A 14,820-nucleotide genomic window follows, 5' to 3' on the forward strand; every position below is an offset into this window, starting at 1 on the left:
TTACTTACCTAGACGACTGGTTGTTGGCAGGAAGTCTCAGCTCCTCATTCCATGGCCTTCTCCACAGAATTGCTTGAGTGTCTTCACGGCATGGTTGCCAGTCACCCCTAGAATGAATGAAGCAAAAGAAAGAGGGAACAAGGCTGGGGTCAGTGGCTCATGTCTGTAATCTTAGTGCTTTGGGACATCGAGGCAGGAGGATCACTGAGCCCAGGAGTTCAAGACCAGCCTGGGTAACATAGTGAGACCCCAGTCTCAACGAAAAATTTAAAAAGTAGCCAGATGCAGTGGCACATGCCTGTAGTCCCAGCTATCAGGAGGCTGAGGTGGGAGGATCACTTGAGCCTCGGAGGTCGAGGCTGCAATGACCTGTGATTGCACCATTGCACTCTAGCTGGGCAACAGAGTGAGATGGTGTCATAAAGAAAAAAAAAAAAAAGAGAGAGAACCATGTGCTTGGGCTGGGTTTCTTCTTGGTGGCCCCACCTTCATACTATGTTGCTGTGGCTAGTTCATCTCTCCTGAAAGATGGTCTCCTTTAGCCATGTTCTTAGTTCCGTGGAGTTAAAGGTCCCCCTCCTCCCGTAAATCTTGGACACCTGACTGAGCACGGTGGCTCATGCCTGTAATCCCAGCACTTTGGGAGGCCAAGGTGGGCGGATCAAGATCAAGAGGTCAAGAGTTTGAGACCAGCCTGGCCCACATGGTGAAACCCCATCTACACTAAAAATACAAAAATTAGCCAGGTGTGGTGGTGCACACCTGTAATCCCAGCTACTCAGGAAGCTGAGGCAGGAGAATCGCTTGAACCCGGGAGGCAGAGGTTGCAGTGAGCCGAGATTGTGCCACTGCACTCCAGCCTGGGTGAAACTCCATCTCAAAAAACAAACAAACAAACAAACAAACAAACAAACAAAACTTGGAGACCGAAGTAGAAACAAAACCAAAAATAAAAACAAACAAAACTACTTGGAGACCCAAGTAGAAATTAGTCGGTGTAACTAGGCATTAATAAAAACACACTCTGTCCACAATAAAGCCAGCCTTTTGGTTACTGAAATACTTGGCATCTCATTCTGAAGGACCAGCAGGCAAATGCCTTCCAAATGGTTCCTTTTCCCCCAAGAACAGCAGATCATTGCCAGCCGTGATCCCATATGACTAAAAGAGCCAACAACGTTGGTTGGCAGTACCCAGAACAAAGAGGGAGTTTTCCCCTAAGGATGCTCACTTTTGTTTCTGAGTTTCCTGGTTCATTCTCACCCACATTCAGAACAAGTCTGTACCTTTACATGTGCAACTTTTTTTTTTTTTTAGACAGAGTCTCACTCCGTTGCCCAGGCTGGAGTGCAGTGGCATGATCTTGGCTCACTGCAGCCTCAGCCTCCAGGTTCAAGCAATTCTCCTGCCTCAGCTTCCCAAGTAGCTGGGACTACAGGCACGTGCTGCCACACCCGGCTAATTTTTTGTATGTTTAGTAGAGACGGGGTTTCACTTTGTGGGCCAGGCTGGTCTCGAACTTCTGACCTGAAGAGATCCACGTGCCTTGGCCTCCCAAAGTGCTGGGATTACAGGTGTGAGCCACCACACCTGGCCTCAAGAGATCCACCCACCTCGGCCTCCCAAAGTGGTGGGATTACAGGCGTGAGCCACCATACCTGGCCTCAAGAGATCCACCTACCTCGGCCTCCCAAAGTGCTGGGATTACAGGCGTGAGCCACCACGCCTGTAATTTTTTTAAAAATTAGACTCAGTGGAGCAGGCCCATAGTCCCAGCTACTCGGGAGGGTGAGGCGGGAGGATTGCTGGAGCCTGGGAAGTTGAAGCTGCAGTGAGCTATGATCACCCACTGCACTCCAGCCTGGGTGACAGAGCGAGACAAAAAATAATAATAATAAAATAAAATAAAATAAAATAAAATAAATTCACACCTTTCAAGATAGCTATTCTTTAAAAAATAGCAAAACACAGCACGTGTTGGGGAGGATATGGAGAAGCTGGAATCCTTGTGCAGTGCTGGTGGAAATGTAAAATGGTGCCGCCACCGTGGAAAAGTCTGGCGATTTCTAAAAAAAGAAAAAATGTAAACAGAGAATTGCCATATGATTCAGCAATCTCACTCCTGGATATTTAACAACAAAAAAAGGAAAGCCAGAGACGTGAAGAGTTATTTGTAGACTCAGGGTCATAGAGGCGTTATTCACAAGAGACAGAGGGTGGAAGCAGCCCGTGTGTCCATCAGTGGAAGAATGGATAAACACGATGTGGTCCGCCCATACAAGGGAATATGATTCAGCCACAAAAAGGAAGGAAATTCTGACACACGCTACAACGTGGATGAATCTTGAGGACATCATACTTGGTGAAATAAGCCAGACACAAAAGGGCAAATCCTGTATGGTTTCTTTCCTAGGAGGCCCCTAGAGTCGTTAGACTCATAGAGACAGAAAGTAGAATGGGAGGTGCCAGGGGCTGGGGAAGGGGATAGAGAGTGAGTGTTTTATACAGAGAGTTTCAGTTTAGAAAGAGGAGAAAGTTCTAGAGATGAACAGTGGTGACGGTTGTACAACCATGTGGATGTGTTTAATGCCACTAAACTACACTCCTAAAAATGGTCAAAACGGGCTGGGTGTGGTGGATTACAGGCGTGAGCACTTTGGGAGGCCGAGGCGGGAGGATTGCTTGAGGTCAGGGGTTCGAGACCAGCCTGGCCAACATGGTGAAACGCTGACTCTACTAAAAAAACAAAAATTAGCCAGGCGTGGTGGCGCGTGTCTGTAATTCCAGCTACTTCAGAGGCTGAGGCAGGAGAATCGCTTGAACCCAGGAGACGGAGGTTGCAGTGAGCCGAGATCGCACTGCTGGACTCCAGCCTTGGCAACAGAGTGAGACTCTGTCTCAAAAAAAAAAAGAAAAAAAAAGAAAATGGTAAAATTCATGTTATAGATATTTTACCACAATAAATGAAACAAAACATAAAAATAAAAATAATAAATGGTGTGTTATGTAGAGGGAGGTAAACAAACCTCCCGTAGTCATAAAAATTAAAAATATTACACCTCAGATTTTAGGCTCAATGCTGTCTCCCACCCCGTGTGGCTACTTTTGTTTTGTTTTGAAACAGGGTCTCAATCTGTTGCCCAGGATGGAGTGCAGTGGTGCAATCATAGCTCACTGCAGCCTCGAACTCTAGGGCTCAAGTGATCCTCCTGCCTCAGCTACCCAAGTAGCTGGGACGACAAGTGTGTACCACCATGCCCGGCGAACTTTTCCACTTTTTTGTAAAGACAGGGGTCTCACTGTGTTGCCCAGGCTGGTCTCGAACTTCCGGCCTCAAGCAATTCTCCTACCTCAACCTCCCAAAGTGCTAGGATTACAGGCGTGAGCCACTGCGCCTGGCCTCCATGTGACTACCTTTGATTCTGTCGTCACGTATCCTAATGATATAATATCTCTGTGTTTATGTTTTGTTTTTCTGTTTGTTTTTTCCTTCCCAGCTGGGTTTGGAGCGTTTCCACGGAGTTGGTATCCTGGGGTTTAACTCTGCAGAGTGGTTTATCACTGCTGTTGGTGCCATCCTAGCCGGGTAAGGTCATTGGCTTGGTTCATGGTGAGGGTTAAGGAGCCGCTACCCTGGGCCTGGGACCCCTGGGCTTGTTCAGTGTGAGATGCAAACAGGAATTTTGGATGAACGCCCTAGTTAGCAGGCAGGATAGATGCACGAACAAATCATTCTGATCACAGGTCATACGCAATAACACCCATTAGACTAGCAGTCTCAGACCTCTCGATTTTCTTCAGCTGAAGAACTTTTTGCAGACAAAATAATAATCACAGATAGCATTTAGAGGTTTCTGATTATGTGCAGAAGCATTGTGCTCCACGTGTATGATCCTGTAAAACCTCACGACAGCAATGTGAAGTGGGTCCTATCATCCCCTATCTACAGATGAGGAAACTGAGGCTCACACAGCCAGTGGGCAGCCTTGAAGTCTTGGGCTCATGCGATCCTCCCAACTCGGCCTCCAGGGTAACTGGGACTATGAGCACACACCACCACACCCAGATAATTTTTTTTTTTTTTTTTTTTTTTTTTTTGTAGAGATGGTTTCTTGCTATGTTGCCCAGGCTGTAATCGTGAAAAAAACAAAAGTAAAAATAAAATACTGATTTCTTCTTGAGCTTGTAATTCTACCTTTGGGAGTTTTACTTAAAGAAACAAAACCAAAACATGAATATATTTTGGCTTATGCACAAAGATACTTCTTGGAAGTGTTATTAGTGATGGCAAAAAGTCGGGGACAACCTAAGTGTCCCACAGCTGTGGATTAAACCATGAGATGCCTTCTGGATGGGATTCTCGGTAATATTTTGAAATGATGGCTCTGAAGAGCACATTTTAAGCATTTTTTATGTCAGAGGTGACACAGCAGGTATCAAAATCTTTATACACTGTATGGTTACAACTATGCTTAAAATTTAAATATCAGGCCGGGCGCGGTAGCTCACGCCTGTAATCCCAGCACTGTGGGAGGCCAAGGCAGGCGGATCACAAGGTCAGGAGATCCAGACCATCCTGGCTAACACGGTGAAACCCCATCTCTACTAAAAATACCAAAAAATCAGCCAGGTGTGGCGGCGGGTGCCTGTAGTCCCAGCTACGCGGGAGGCTGAGGCAGGAGAATGGCGTGAACCCAGGAGGCCGAGCCTGCAGTGAGCCGAGATCGCGCCACTGCACTCCAGCCTAGGCGACAGAGCGAGACTCCATCTCAAAAAAACAAAACAAAACAAAAAAATTTAAAATACCAACCATTAATATACCAATTATTGCTGGTCACTCTTACCTATATGATATCATTGACTGCTCATGGTAGCCCTTTGAGGTAGGTGCCATCATGATCCCAAGTAATAATGATGGTGACGATAATCTGGGACCAATAGAGGTTAAGTGTCTTCCCCAGAATCATGCTGTGGTTGGATAAAGACCCTGAGATCTGAACTCGTTTGTTCGACTCAAGATTAATAATAACAACAGCAAACGACAACAGCAGCAGCAGCCACGGCCATGACAAAATTGAGCGGCTGGGCACAGTGACTCATGCCTGTAATCCCAGCACTTTGGGAGGCTGAGATGGGAAGACTGCCTTAGCCCAAGAGTTCAAGACCAGCCTGGGCAACATCGCAAGATTCTGTCTCTAAAAAATAAAATAAAAGTGTTTTTAAAATTAGCCAGGCGTGGTGGTGTGTGCCTGTAGTCCCAACTACTTGGGAGGCAGAGGTGGGAGGATGGCTTCAGCCCAAGAAGTTGAGACTGCAGTGAATTATGATCATACCACTGCACTCCAGCCTGGGCAACAGAGTGAGACCCTGTCTGGAAAATAAAAGTAAAGAAAAGAAAAGAAAAGGAAAAGAAAAAAGAAAAGAAGGAAAAGAAAAAAGAAAAGAAAAGAAGGAAGGAAGGAAAAGAAAAGAGAAAAGAGAGAGAAAAAAATTGAGGGTGGTGACTAGAAATAAATATTAACATTAGTTATATCTCATCATCGAGACTAACACCACCCTAATATGTTATATTCTATTTTCCAAATTTTTATGAGCATATACTACCCCTGTCTTACAGTGAGTTGAAATATATATATATTTTGAGGCCGGGTGCAGTGGCTCATGCCTGTAATTCCAACACTTTGGGAGTGGAACACCTGAGGTCGGGAGTTTGAGACCAGCCTGACCAACATGTAGAAACTCTATCTCTACTAAAAAAAAAACACACAAAATTAGCCAGGCGTAGTGGCACATGCCTGTAATCCCAGCTACTTGGAGGGCTGAGGCAGGAGAATCGCTTGAACCCGGGACGCAGAGGTTGCAGTGAGCTGAGATCATGCCATTGCACTCCAGCTTGGGCAACAAGAGCAAAACTCCGTCTCAAAAAGAGAGAGAGAGAGAGAATTATTATTATATATCTAAAATATATAATACATATAATAAATAATATATAATACATATAATAATATATAATATATTATATTATCTATATAGAGAGAGGTGGAGTCTCACTCTGTTGCCCAGGCTGCAGTGCAGTGGTGTGATCTTGGCTCACTGCAACATCTGCCTCCCGGGTTCAAGTGATTCTCCTGCCTCAGCCTCCCAAGTAGCTGGGACTACAGGCGTGCACCACCATGGCTGGCTAAATTTTGTATTTTTGGTAAAGATGGGGTTTCTCCATGTTGGCCAGGCTGGTCTCAAACTCCTGACCTCAGGTAATCCACCTGCCTCAGCCTCCCAAAGTGCTGGGATTACAGGTGTGAGCCACTGTGCCCAGCCCAGAATAAATTTTAATGAAGAGATCTGTCCCCATTTTAGGACTGAATGGTAAGACAGTGTCATGCAGTGATTGGGCTCTGGTGCCACATCAGACCCAAATTCAAATCTTGGGTTGTCTGCTATTTTGTATTCTGTATGAATGAGCAGGAAAGCACACATCTCCATGCCTCACAGGGCTGTTATAAAGATTCAATAAGAGGATGCTTCATAAACCCTTAGCACAGTGCTTAGCAAATAGTATGTGCTTAAGAATGGTGATGAGAGTAACCATCTCAAATAATTATAATGTGCCTCATTCCCTGCCATATTAAAAGCACAACAACTAGATCAACAGAGCAGAGAGCCCAGAAATAGCTCCATGCATACATGGTCACTGGCTTCCAACAAAGGCAGCAGAGTAGTCCAGTGGTGCTGGACCAACTGGATATGTGTATGGAAAAATAAATCAGCCCTAATCCCTACCTCACATCATATGCAAAAATTAAATTGAGATGGATTACAGACTAAATCATGCAAGTTAAATTCTAAAGCTTCTAGAAAAAGAAAAGCACGGAATGGTTTCACAACCTGGGGGTAGTCAAAGATTTCTTAGACGGGACACAGAGAGCAAAAAGCATAAGAGAAAAAGTTGCCAAATAGGACTTTATTAGCATTAAAAACTTCTGCTTATTAAAAGACACCAACAAGATGAACAGTTGTCGAACATGGTGGCCCACGCCTGGAATCCCAGCACTTTGGGAGGCAGGGGTGGGTGGGTCACTGGAGTCCAGGAGTTTGAGACCAGCCTGGGCAACATGGTGAAACACCTTCTCTACAAAAAATACAAAAATTAGCTGGGTGTGGTGGTACATACCTGTAATCCCAGCTACTCAGGAGGCTGAGGCATGAGAATTGCTTGAATCCAGGAGGTTGAGGTTGCAGTGAGCTGAGATTGCACCACTGCAGGCCAGCCTGGGTGACCGAGCTAGACCCCGTCTCAAAAAAAAAAAAAAAAAAAAAAAATGGTGAACAGGCAAACTGCATACTTGGAGAAAATATTCTTAAAACTCGAATTTCTAACAAAGGACTGGTATCTAAGATAGATAAAGAAATTCTGTAACTCAGTAATAAAAAGGCAAAAAAAAAAAAATTGAAAGGGGCAAAAGATTTCAACAGAAATGCCACAAAGGAAAGTAGCCAAAAGGCACATGTAAAGATGCTCAATGTCATTATCCATTGGGAAATGCAAATTAAAAGCAAAAGAGGATGCACCCTGCAAGAACAAAAGGCTGTGAATGATGGGAACAGAGGCTGAGTCAGGAGTTCAGATCCTAGGTCTAACACCTACTTGCTGTGTAATCTTGAGTGACTTCACTGCTGGGCCCCTGTTTTTCTCATCTATAAAATGGGGTGTTCTAAGTGTTCCATGACCTGTTGTCATAGTGACATCATAGGAGCTGTCACTTATCATCATTGTCATTTTTGTTGTCTTCATCATTGTTAAGTTGGGGAGGAAGGGAAGCTGGTGCTGTGGCTGCAAACTTAAGAACTTGCCTGCAAACCTTTCCTCTCTTTTGACCTTCCAGACCATTCTGCCTTTAAGGTGTGTGTGGATGCACACACAAATGTGTTTTCTTTTCCCAGGGGTCTTTGTGTTGGTATTTATGCCACCAACTCTGCCGAGGCTTGTCAATATGTCATCACTCATGCCAAAGTGAACATCTTGCTGGTTGAGAATGATCAACAGTTACAGAAAATCCTTTCGGTAAACCCCTACCCAGCACTGCCTGCCAAAGTCACCCAGGGGTACCTCAGGGCTCTGGGCAGGTGTTCTTTTTTTCCCAGGTAAATTCTAATGATAAGATAGGGCCATGCATCCGTTCAGCGAGTCCTCCATGACCTCATTAGTATATGTGGTGAAGCTATTTTTGGAGAAGCAGACTGAAATAGAGGAGTTTGATTTCCAATTCATATTAACTTAGTTTAATACTCAGCCTCCATTTTTTTTTTTTTTTTTTTCGAGACAGGGTCTCACTCTGTCTCCAGGCTGGAGTGCAATGTCGTGATTGTAGCTCACCGTAGCCTTGAACTCCTGGTCTCAACTGATCCTTCTGCCTCAGTCCTCCAAGTAGCTGGGACTACGAGTGTGTACCACCATGTCAGGCTAACTTTTTTTTTTCCGAGACAGAGTCTCGCTCTGTCGCCCAAGCTGGAGTGCAGTGGGCTGAACTCGGCTCACTGCAAGCTCCGCCTCCTGGGTTCACGCCATTCTCCTGCCTCAGCCTCCCAAGTAGCTGGGACTACAAGCGCCCACCATCACGCCTGGCTAATTTTTTTGTATGTTTTAGTAGAAACGGGGTTTCACCATGTTAGCCAGGATGGTCTTGATCTCCTGACCTCGTGATCTGCCCGCCTTGGCCTCCCAAAGTGCTGGGATTACAGGCGTGAGCCACCGCCCCGGGCCCGGGCTAACTTTTAAAACATTTTTTGGGCCAGGTGTGGTGGTTCATGCTTGTAATCCGGGCACTTTGGGAGGCCAAGGCAGGCAGAACACCTGAGGTCAGGAGTTTGAGACCAGCATGGCCAACATGGTGAAACTCCATCTCTACCAAAAAATACAAAATTTAGCCGGGTGTGGTGGCATGCACCTGTAGTCCCAGCTACTGGGGAGGCTGAGGCTGAGGTGGCAGGATCGCTTGAACCTGGGAGGTGGAGGTTGCAGTGAGCCAAGACTGAGCCACTGCACTCCAGCCTGGGTGACAGAGAGAGACCCTGTCTCAAAACAAACAAACAAACAAAAACCATTTTTTTTTGTAGAGACAGAGTCTTGCTATGTTGCCCAGGCTGCTGTTGAACTTCTGGCCTCAATTGATCTTCCTGCCTCAGCCTCCCAAAGTGCTGGGATTATAGGCATGAGCCCCCATGCCCAACCTTAAGCCCCCACTTAAGTAAAAGTATTAATATATTTATGTATTATTTTATATACATCCCACTGCTAATTATTTTTTTCTTTTAGAAGTGTGATGATTTCAAGCCCATGCTACTATATAATTTTCTTCATTTCTTGTCATTGTCTTCATTTCTAGATGCTTTTGTTGTTCTCTTCTATTTCTTGCCTAAGTTCTATCCCTTCCTGTTTCATTTTTTTCTAGTGTCCTGCTGTCTCTTTCCCGAGTGCTTGTATGTTTGCTTTGTGTTCTTCCTTTCTAGCTGTGTTTGCTTCATTACATTTTTAGTTTTATGTTGGAATGTTTGGTTACAATTTTCTTTTTTTTTCTTTTTTTTTTTTGAGACAGAGTCTCGCTCTGTCACCCAGGTTGGAGTGCAGTGGCACAATCTCAGCTCACTGCAACCTCTGCCTCCCAGGTTCACATCATTCTCCTGCCTCAGCCTCCCGAGTAGCTGGGACTACAGGTGCCTGCCACCATGTCCGGCTAATTTTTTGTATTTTTTTAGTAGAGACAGGGTTTCACCGTGTTAGCCAGGATGGTCTCGATCTCCTGACCTCGTGATCTGCCCGCCTTGGTCTCCCAAAGTGCTGGGATTACAGGCATGAGATACTGCACCTGGCCTTGGTTACAATTTTCTTTTGCATTGTGTTGAAATTATCCAGTGAGTTTTATTTGTGTACAGTGAAATTTAGCTGCTGTCTTACGTTTTTTTTTTTCATTGTAGTGTCTTTGTATGGCTATCGTCGAAACTTTAAATTTCTTACATGTTTGAATGAGCTGCAGTTTGCTGAATCAGCTTTTGGCAGGAGGGTCCTGGAGAGGAGGGGAGTCCCTGGGAGGGGTGAGCCTAGATGGCTAGGTTCATTTCAGCTCAAGGACCACTGTGACTGTTTCTTGAATACATGATTTCATGACTCTGAGTCACTCATTTCTTCACTTTTTCACATCTCTGGAGTCGAGATGTGTCTTTTCATTGATGGCATTCTCTGATCACTACTGGCCATATGTTTTCTCACATTTTATTCTCTCTGAAATTTGGATACAGTTTCCAGATTCAGTGAAATCCTAGCTAGACTCAGTGAAATACAACACTTTCTGCTGCCTGGCTTCCTTTGACTCCTAACTCCTGACTTGGTTCAGGAAGGACAGACCTCCACCTCTGGCCTAGAGCTTTTAAAAATTCTTTCCTTTTTTCTTTTTCTTTTCTTTTCTTTTTTTGTTTGTTTTTTTCTTTTTTTGAGACTGTCTCACTTTGTCGTCCAGGCTGGAGAGCAGTGGCGCCATCTTGGCTCACTGCAACCTCCACCTCCCAGGTTCCAGTGATTCTCATGCTTCAGTCTCCCAAGTAGCTGGGATTACAGGTGCACACCACCACACCGGGCTAATTTTTGCATTTTTTGTCAAGACTGGATTTCGCCATGTTAGCCAGACTGCTCTTGAACTCCTGGCCTCAAGTGATCCAATGGCCTTGGCCTCCCAAAGTGCTGGGATTACAGGCATGAACCACTGCTCATAAAATTACTTTCTTAAGTGATGCATCGGTGGTTCCCAAAACTCATGTCATACCTGTTTGTCCTCTTCCTAGCAGAACACACTATGGGGTGGGTGCTGGTGGGTGGGTGGGGTCCTTCTTCCAGCTGGGAATGCTGGCTTAATTTGAGTTTTCCATAACTGGAAAATGCCACATACACAACCTTCCCCTCTACACCCACCTGGCTGCTGTGGATTTCTGTCCTGGTTCTAGCAGGTCCAGCATTAAGTGAATAAAGCAATATCTGAATTATTTCTGACTCCTAGTTTCGTTGAAGGTGAAGTCTGTGGAGGATTTATTGTTCCAGTTGCTAGGTCTAGAAGATTCAAAACCAGGTTCCTGACATGCTCCTCCCAAATTGGATGCCCAGCTCCACTTGGAGATCTTTATTTGGGGGAGTAATCACAGATCCTCCTCTGCTTATAATCCTCTAATTCTCTAGCGGTTTTCTGTTGGAGTTAAATAAACTCCAAACTCCTCATCTTTGCCTCCAAGGCTCCGCTGATCTGGGCCTCACCATTCCTTCATGCCCCCTCCCCTATCATACTCTCTTGGGTCCCCACTCTGGCCATCCTGGACTTTTTGTATCCCTCAGACATCCCAAGCTGTTGCCTGCCCCAGGCTCCTTGAATGTCTGTTTCTTCTTCTCTCTGGAAAACTCCTGTCCAGCTGCTATACGGGCTTCTGCCATCTTTTCTCTCCAATGCATGCCAGAGGCGTGGCTATGATTAGCAAAATGGATGTTGCAAGTAACTTTTTCATTGGATTGGCTAGAAGTGTCATAGAGAGACCCCATCCCGCTTTCTTTGGCATGAACAGAGTATAAAAATCTCGCAGGGGCCGGGCGTGGTGGCTCATGCCTGTAATCCCAGCACTTTGGGAGGCTGAGGTGGGCGGATCACGAGGTCAGGAGATCGAGACCATCCTGGCTAACACAGTGAAACCCCATCTCTACTAAAACTACAAAAAATTAGCCGAGCATGGTGGCGGGCGCCTGTAGTCCCAGCTACTCGGGAGGCTGAGGCAGGAGAATGGCATGAACCCAGGAGGCGGAGCTTGGAGTGAGCTGAGATAGCGCCACTGCACTCTAGCCTAGGTGACTGAGTGAGACTCCGTCTCAAAAAAAAAAAGGAAAAGAAAAGAAAAAAGAATCCCGCAGGTCACCTGAACCTTACCGTGCTAGGTATGGGTAGAGGGCTCTGCACCTGTCCAGGTTCCAGCCAACTTCATGAAGGATTTTTATTGCCTGACTCCGAGTAAAAGGTCAGCTAAATCTGGGCTGCAAGGTGCAAAGTCCTGGAAAAGGAAGAACCATGAGGGACTTCTTTTAGCTCATCAACCAAGATCCACAATTCTGTGTAGCATAATTTGGTCAGAGATGTGTTGTCTCGGGCAGACTATTGTCATCCTCTACCGACACTGTTGGAAGCTAGTGATATGGACTACAAAGAATCCAGGAGTCCTGAAACCAAGTCATTTGGAGTCAGTCAAGACCAATAGCAGCATTTTATAGTGTGGGCAGGGGAAGAAAAGAGGCTGGAGGCCGGGCACAGTGGCTCACGCCTGTAATCCCAGCACTTTGGGAGGCCAAGGCGGGTGGATCACCTGGGGTCAGGAGTTCGAGACCAGCCTGGCCAATACGGTGAAACCCCGGCTCTACTAAAAATACAAAAATTAGCTGGGCATGGTGGCACATGCCTGCAATCCCAGATACTCAGGAGGCTGAGGTGGGAGAATGGCTTCAACCCGGGAGGCGGAGGTTGCAGTGAGCCGAGATTGCGCCAATGCACTCCAGCCTGGGCGACAGAGCAAGACTGTCTCAAAAAAAAAAAAAGAGGCTAGAGTTGCTGGAGACAGCTTACTTAGGACATCCAACCCAGCTTTAGTCTTTCCCAGGGCTGGGTTGCCATGAAGCCCACAGGGAACTTTCTTTCAGATTCCACAGAGCAGCCTAGAGCCCCTAAAAGCGATCATCCAGTACAGACTGCCAATGAAGAAGAACAACAACTTGTACTCTGTAAGTGTGGGAGGTGGGCACTGGGGAAAGGGGAGGGCGGGGCCTTGCAAGAAAAGTGGGCGTGGCCTAAGTGGAAGGTGAGCAGAGGGAGGAGGTGGGACCTGGCAAGGGTGGGAACTCTCAAAGGAAGTAGGTGGGGACTCTCAAAGGAAGTGAAAAGTGAGGAAAGGAAGTGGGTGGGGCCTTGTGAGGAAAGTGGGTGTGACCTTTCAAAGGACGTGAAATGTGAGCAGAGGGAGGGGGTGTGACCTTACAAGGGAAGTGGGTGTGGCCTTTCAAAGAAACTGGGAGGTAAGCAGAGATGGAATGGGGCCTCACAAGTGTGGTAGGTGGGGGTTTGCAAAGGGCTGTGGGTGGGGCTTCATAAATGTAGTGGGTGGGGCTTTGCAAAGGGAAGTGGGTGTGGCCTTTGCAAAGGGAAATGGGAGGTGAGCAATGCGTGGGGGCCTAGCAAAAGGACGTAGGCGAGACCTTTGGGACGCATTTTTCCCTTCTGGCATGAAGGGACTGATTAATGAACAGTGTCTGTTCTGGCTAATTACTGCTGGGCAACAAATCACCACCAAAACTGGTGGCTAAAAAAAAATCAGTCATTTTGTTATTAATTTTTTCCCAAGAACATTAAGATAATTAAACAATATACTAAAAAGTTGAAAATTATGTTAAAACTAACAACATTAAGTTTAAATATTTTATTTATACCCAAGCCAAAATTTGTTATAACAATGACTAAGACAACCAATTAGAATTGCAGACTTCTCAGGAGATCGAGACCATCCTGGTCAACATGGTGAAACACCGTCTCTACTAAAAATACAAAAATTAGCTGGGCATGGTGGTACGTGCCTGTAGTCCCAGCTACTCAGGAGGTTGAGGCAGGAGAATAGCTTGAACCCGGGAGGCGGAGGTTGCAGTGAGCCGAGATCACGCCACTGCACTCCAGCCTGGCAACAGAGTGAGACTCTGTCTCAAAAAAAAAAAAAAAAAAAAAAAGGCCGGGCGCCGGTGGCTCACACCTGTAATCCCAGCACTTTGGGAGGCCGAGGCGGGCGGATCACGAGGTCAGGAGATCGAGACCATCCTGGCTAACACGGTGAAACCCCGTCTCTATTGAAAATACAAAAAAATTATCCAGGCGTGGTGGTGGGCGCCTGTAGTCCCAGCTACTCGGGAGGCTGAGGCAGGAGAATGGCGTGAACCCAGGAGGCGGAGCTTGCAGTGAGCCGAGATTGCACCACTGCACTCCAGCCTGGGCAACAGAGCAAGACTCTGTCTCAAAAAAAAAAAAAAAAAAAAAAAAACTACAAACTTTTTAGAGGTTCAAAGTGACCACTACAGCAACAGTCTTAAGTCTCGGATAACTTAAAAGACTACTTTGTTAGCAATAACACTTACAGCAGGGTTTCTCAACCTCCTTGCTGTTGACATTTGGGGCAGGTAATTCTCTAAGGAGCTGTCCTATGCCCTGTAGGATGTTGAGCTGCATTGCTGGCCTCCACTCACTGGATGCCAGGAATATATTCCCTGCCTCCCACTTGAAACAACCAAAAGTGTCTCCAGACACTGCCTAATACACCCTGGTGGTGGGGGGGTGGGCGGTGGTGGAGTAGTATCACCCCTGGTTGAAGACACTAATTTATAGGGGAGAGTCACATAGAAGGGCATCTACTCCTCTGCAAGGGACAGTAGAACCTACCATTTTAAGATTCTGTTTAGGCTGGGCACAGTAGCTCATGCCTGTAATTGGGAGGCTGAGGACAAATAACCTGAGGTCAAGAGTTCGAGACCAGCCTGGCCAACATAGAGAAACCCTGTCTCTACTAAAAATACAAATAATAATAATAATAATAATAATAATAATAATAATAATCGCCCAAGCACAGTGGCTCACACCTGTAATCCCAGCACTTTGGGAGGCTGAGGCGGGCAGATCACGAGGTCAGGAGGTACAGACCATCCTGGCCAACATGGTGAAACCCCGTCTCTACTAAAAAATACAAAAAATTAGCTGGGCGTGGTGGCAT

At 46.1% G+C, this 14,820-nt stretch overlaps 2 protein-coding genes across 11 annotated transcripts in view; one reads left to right on the forward strand and one right to left on the reverse strand.

Moving 5' to 3' along the window:
- The window catches only part of RFX2 (regulatory factor X2), a 207,384-nt gene that overhangs the window by 155,890 nt on the left and 36,674 nt on the right, over nucleotides 1-14,820 (reverse strand). For 2 of the 3 annotated variants that reach the window (XM_063599798.1, XM_063599796.1), the window contains exon 3: nucleotides 9-107. The gene's annotated coding sequence lies outside the window, so the exon portion shown is untranslated. Of the gene's footprint in view, nucleotides 1-8; nucleotides 108-7,171; nucleotides 7,286-14,820 lie in introns of those variants that run through there. The other variant, XM_063599797.1, reaches the window with a different exon arrangement.
- ACSBG2 (acyl-CoA synthetase bubblegum family member 2) overlaps nucleotides 1-14,820 on the forward strand; it is a 60,566-nt gene that overhangs the window by 12,225 nt on the left and 33,521 nt on the right. For 7 of the 8 annotated variants that reach the window (XM_057300687.2, XM_003819327.5, XM_055104054.2 and 4 more), the window contains 3 exons: nucleotides 3,498-3,586; nucleotides 7,942-8,062; nucleotides 12,716-12,796. In XM_057300687.2, coding sequence (XP_057156670.2) covers nucleotides 3,498-3,586; nucleotides 7,942-8,062; nucleotides 12,716-12,796 — 291 coding nt within the window. Of the gene's footprint in view, nucleotides 1-3,497; nucleotides 3,587-7,284; nucleotides 8,143-12,715; nucleotides 12,797-14,820 lie in introns of those variants that run through there. The other variant, XM_055104058.2, reaches the window with a different exon arrangement.

Source organism: Pan paniscus, chromosome 20, assembly GCF_029289425.2.
Source record: "Pan paniscus chromosome 20, NHGRI_mPanPan1-v2.0_pri, whole genome shotgun sequence".
Lineage (NCBI taxonomy): Eukaryota > Metazoa > Chordata > Mammalia > Primates > Hominidae > Pan > Pan paniscus.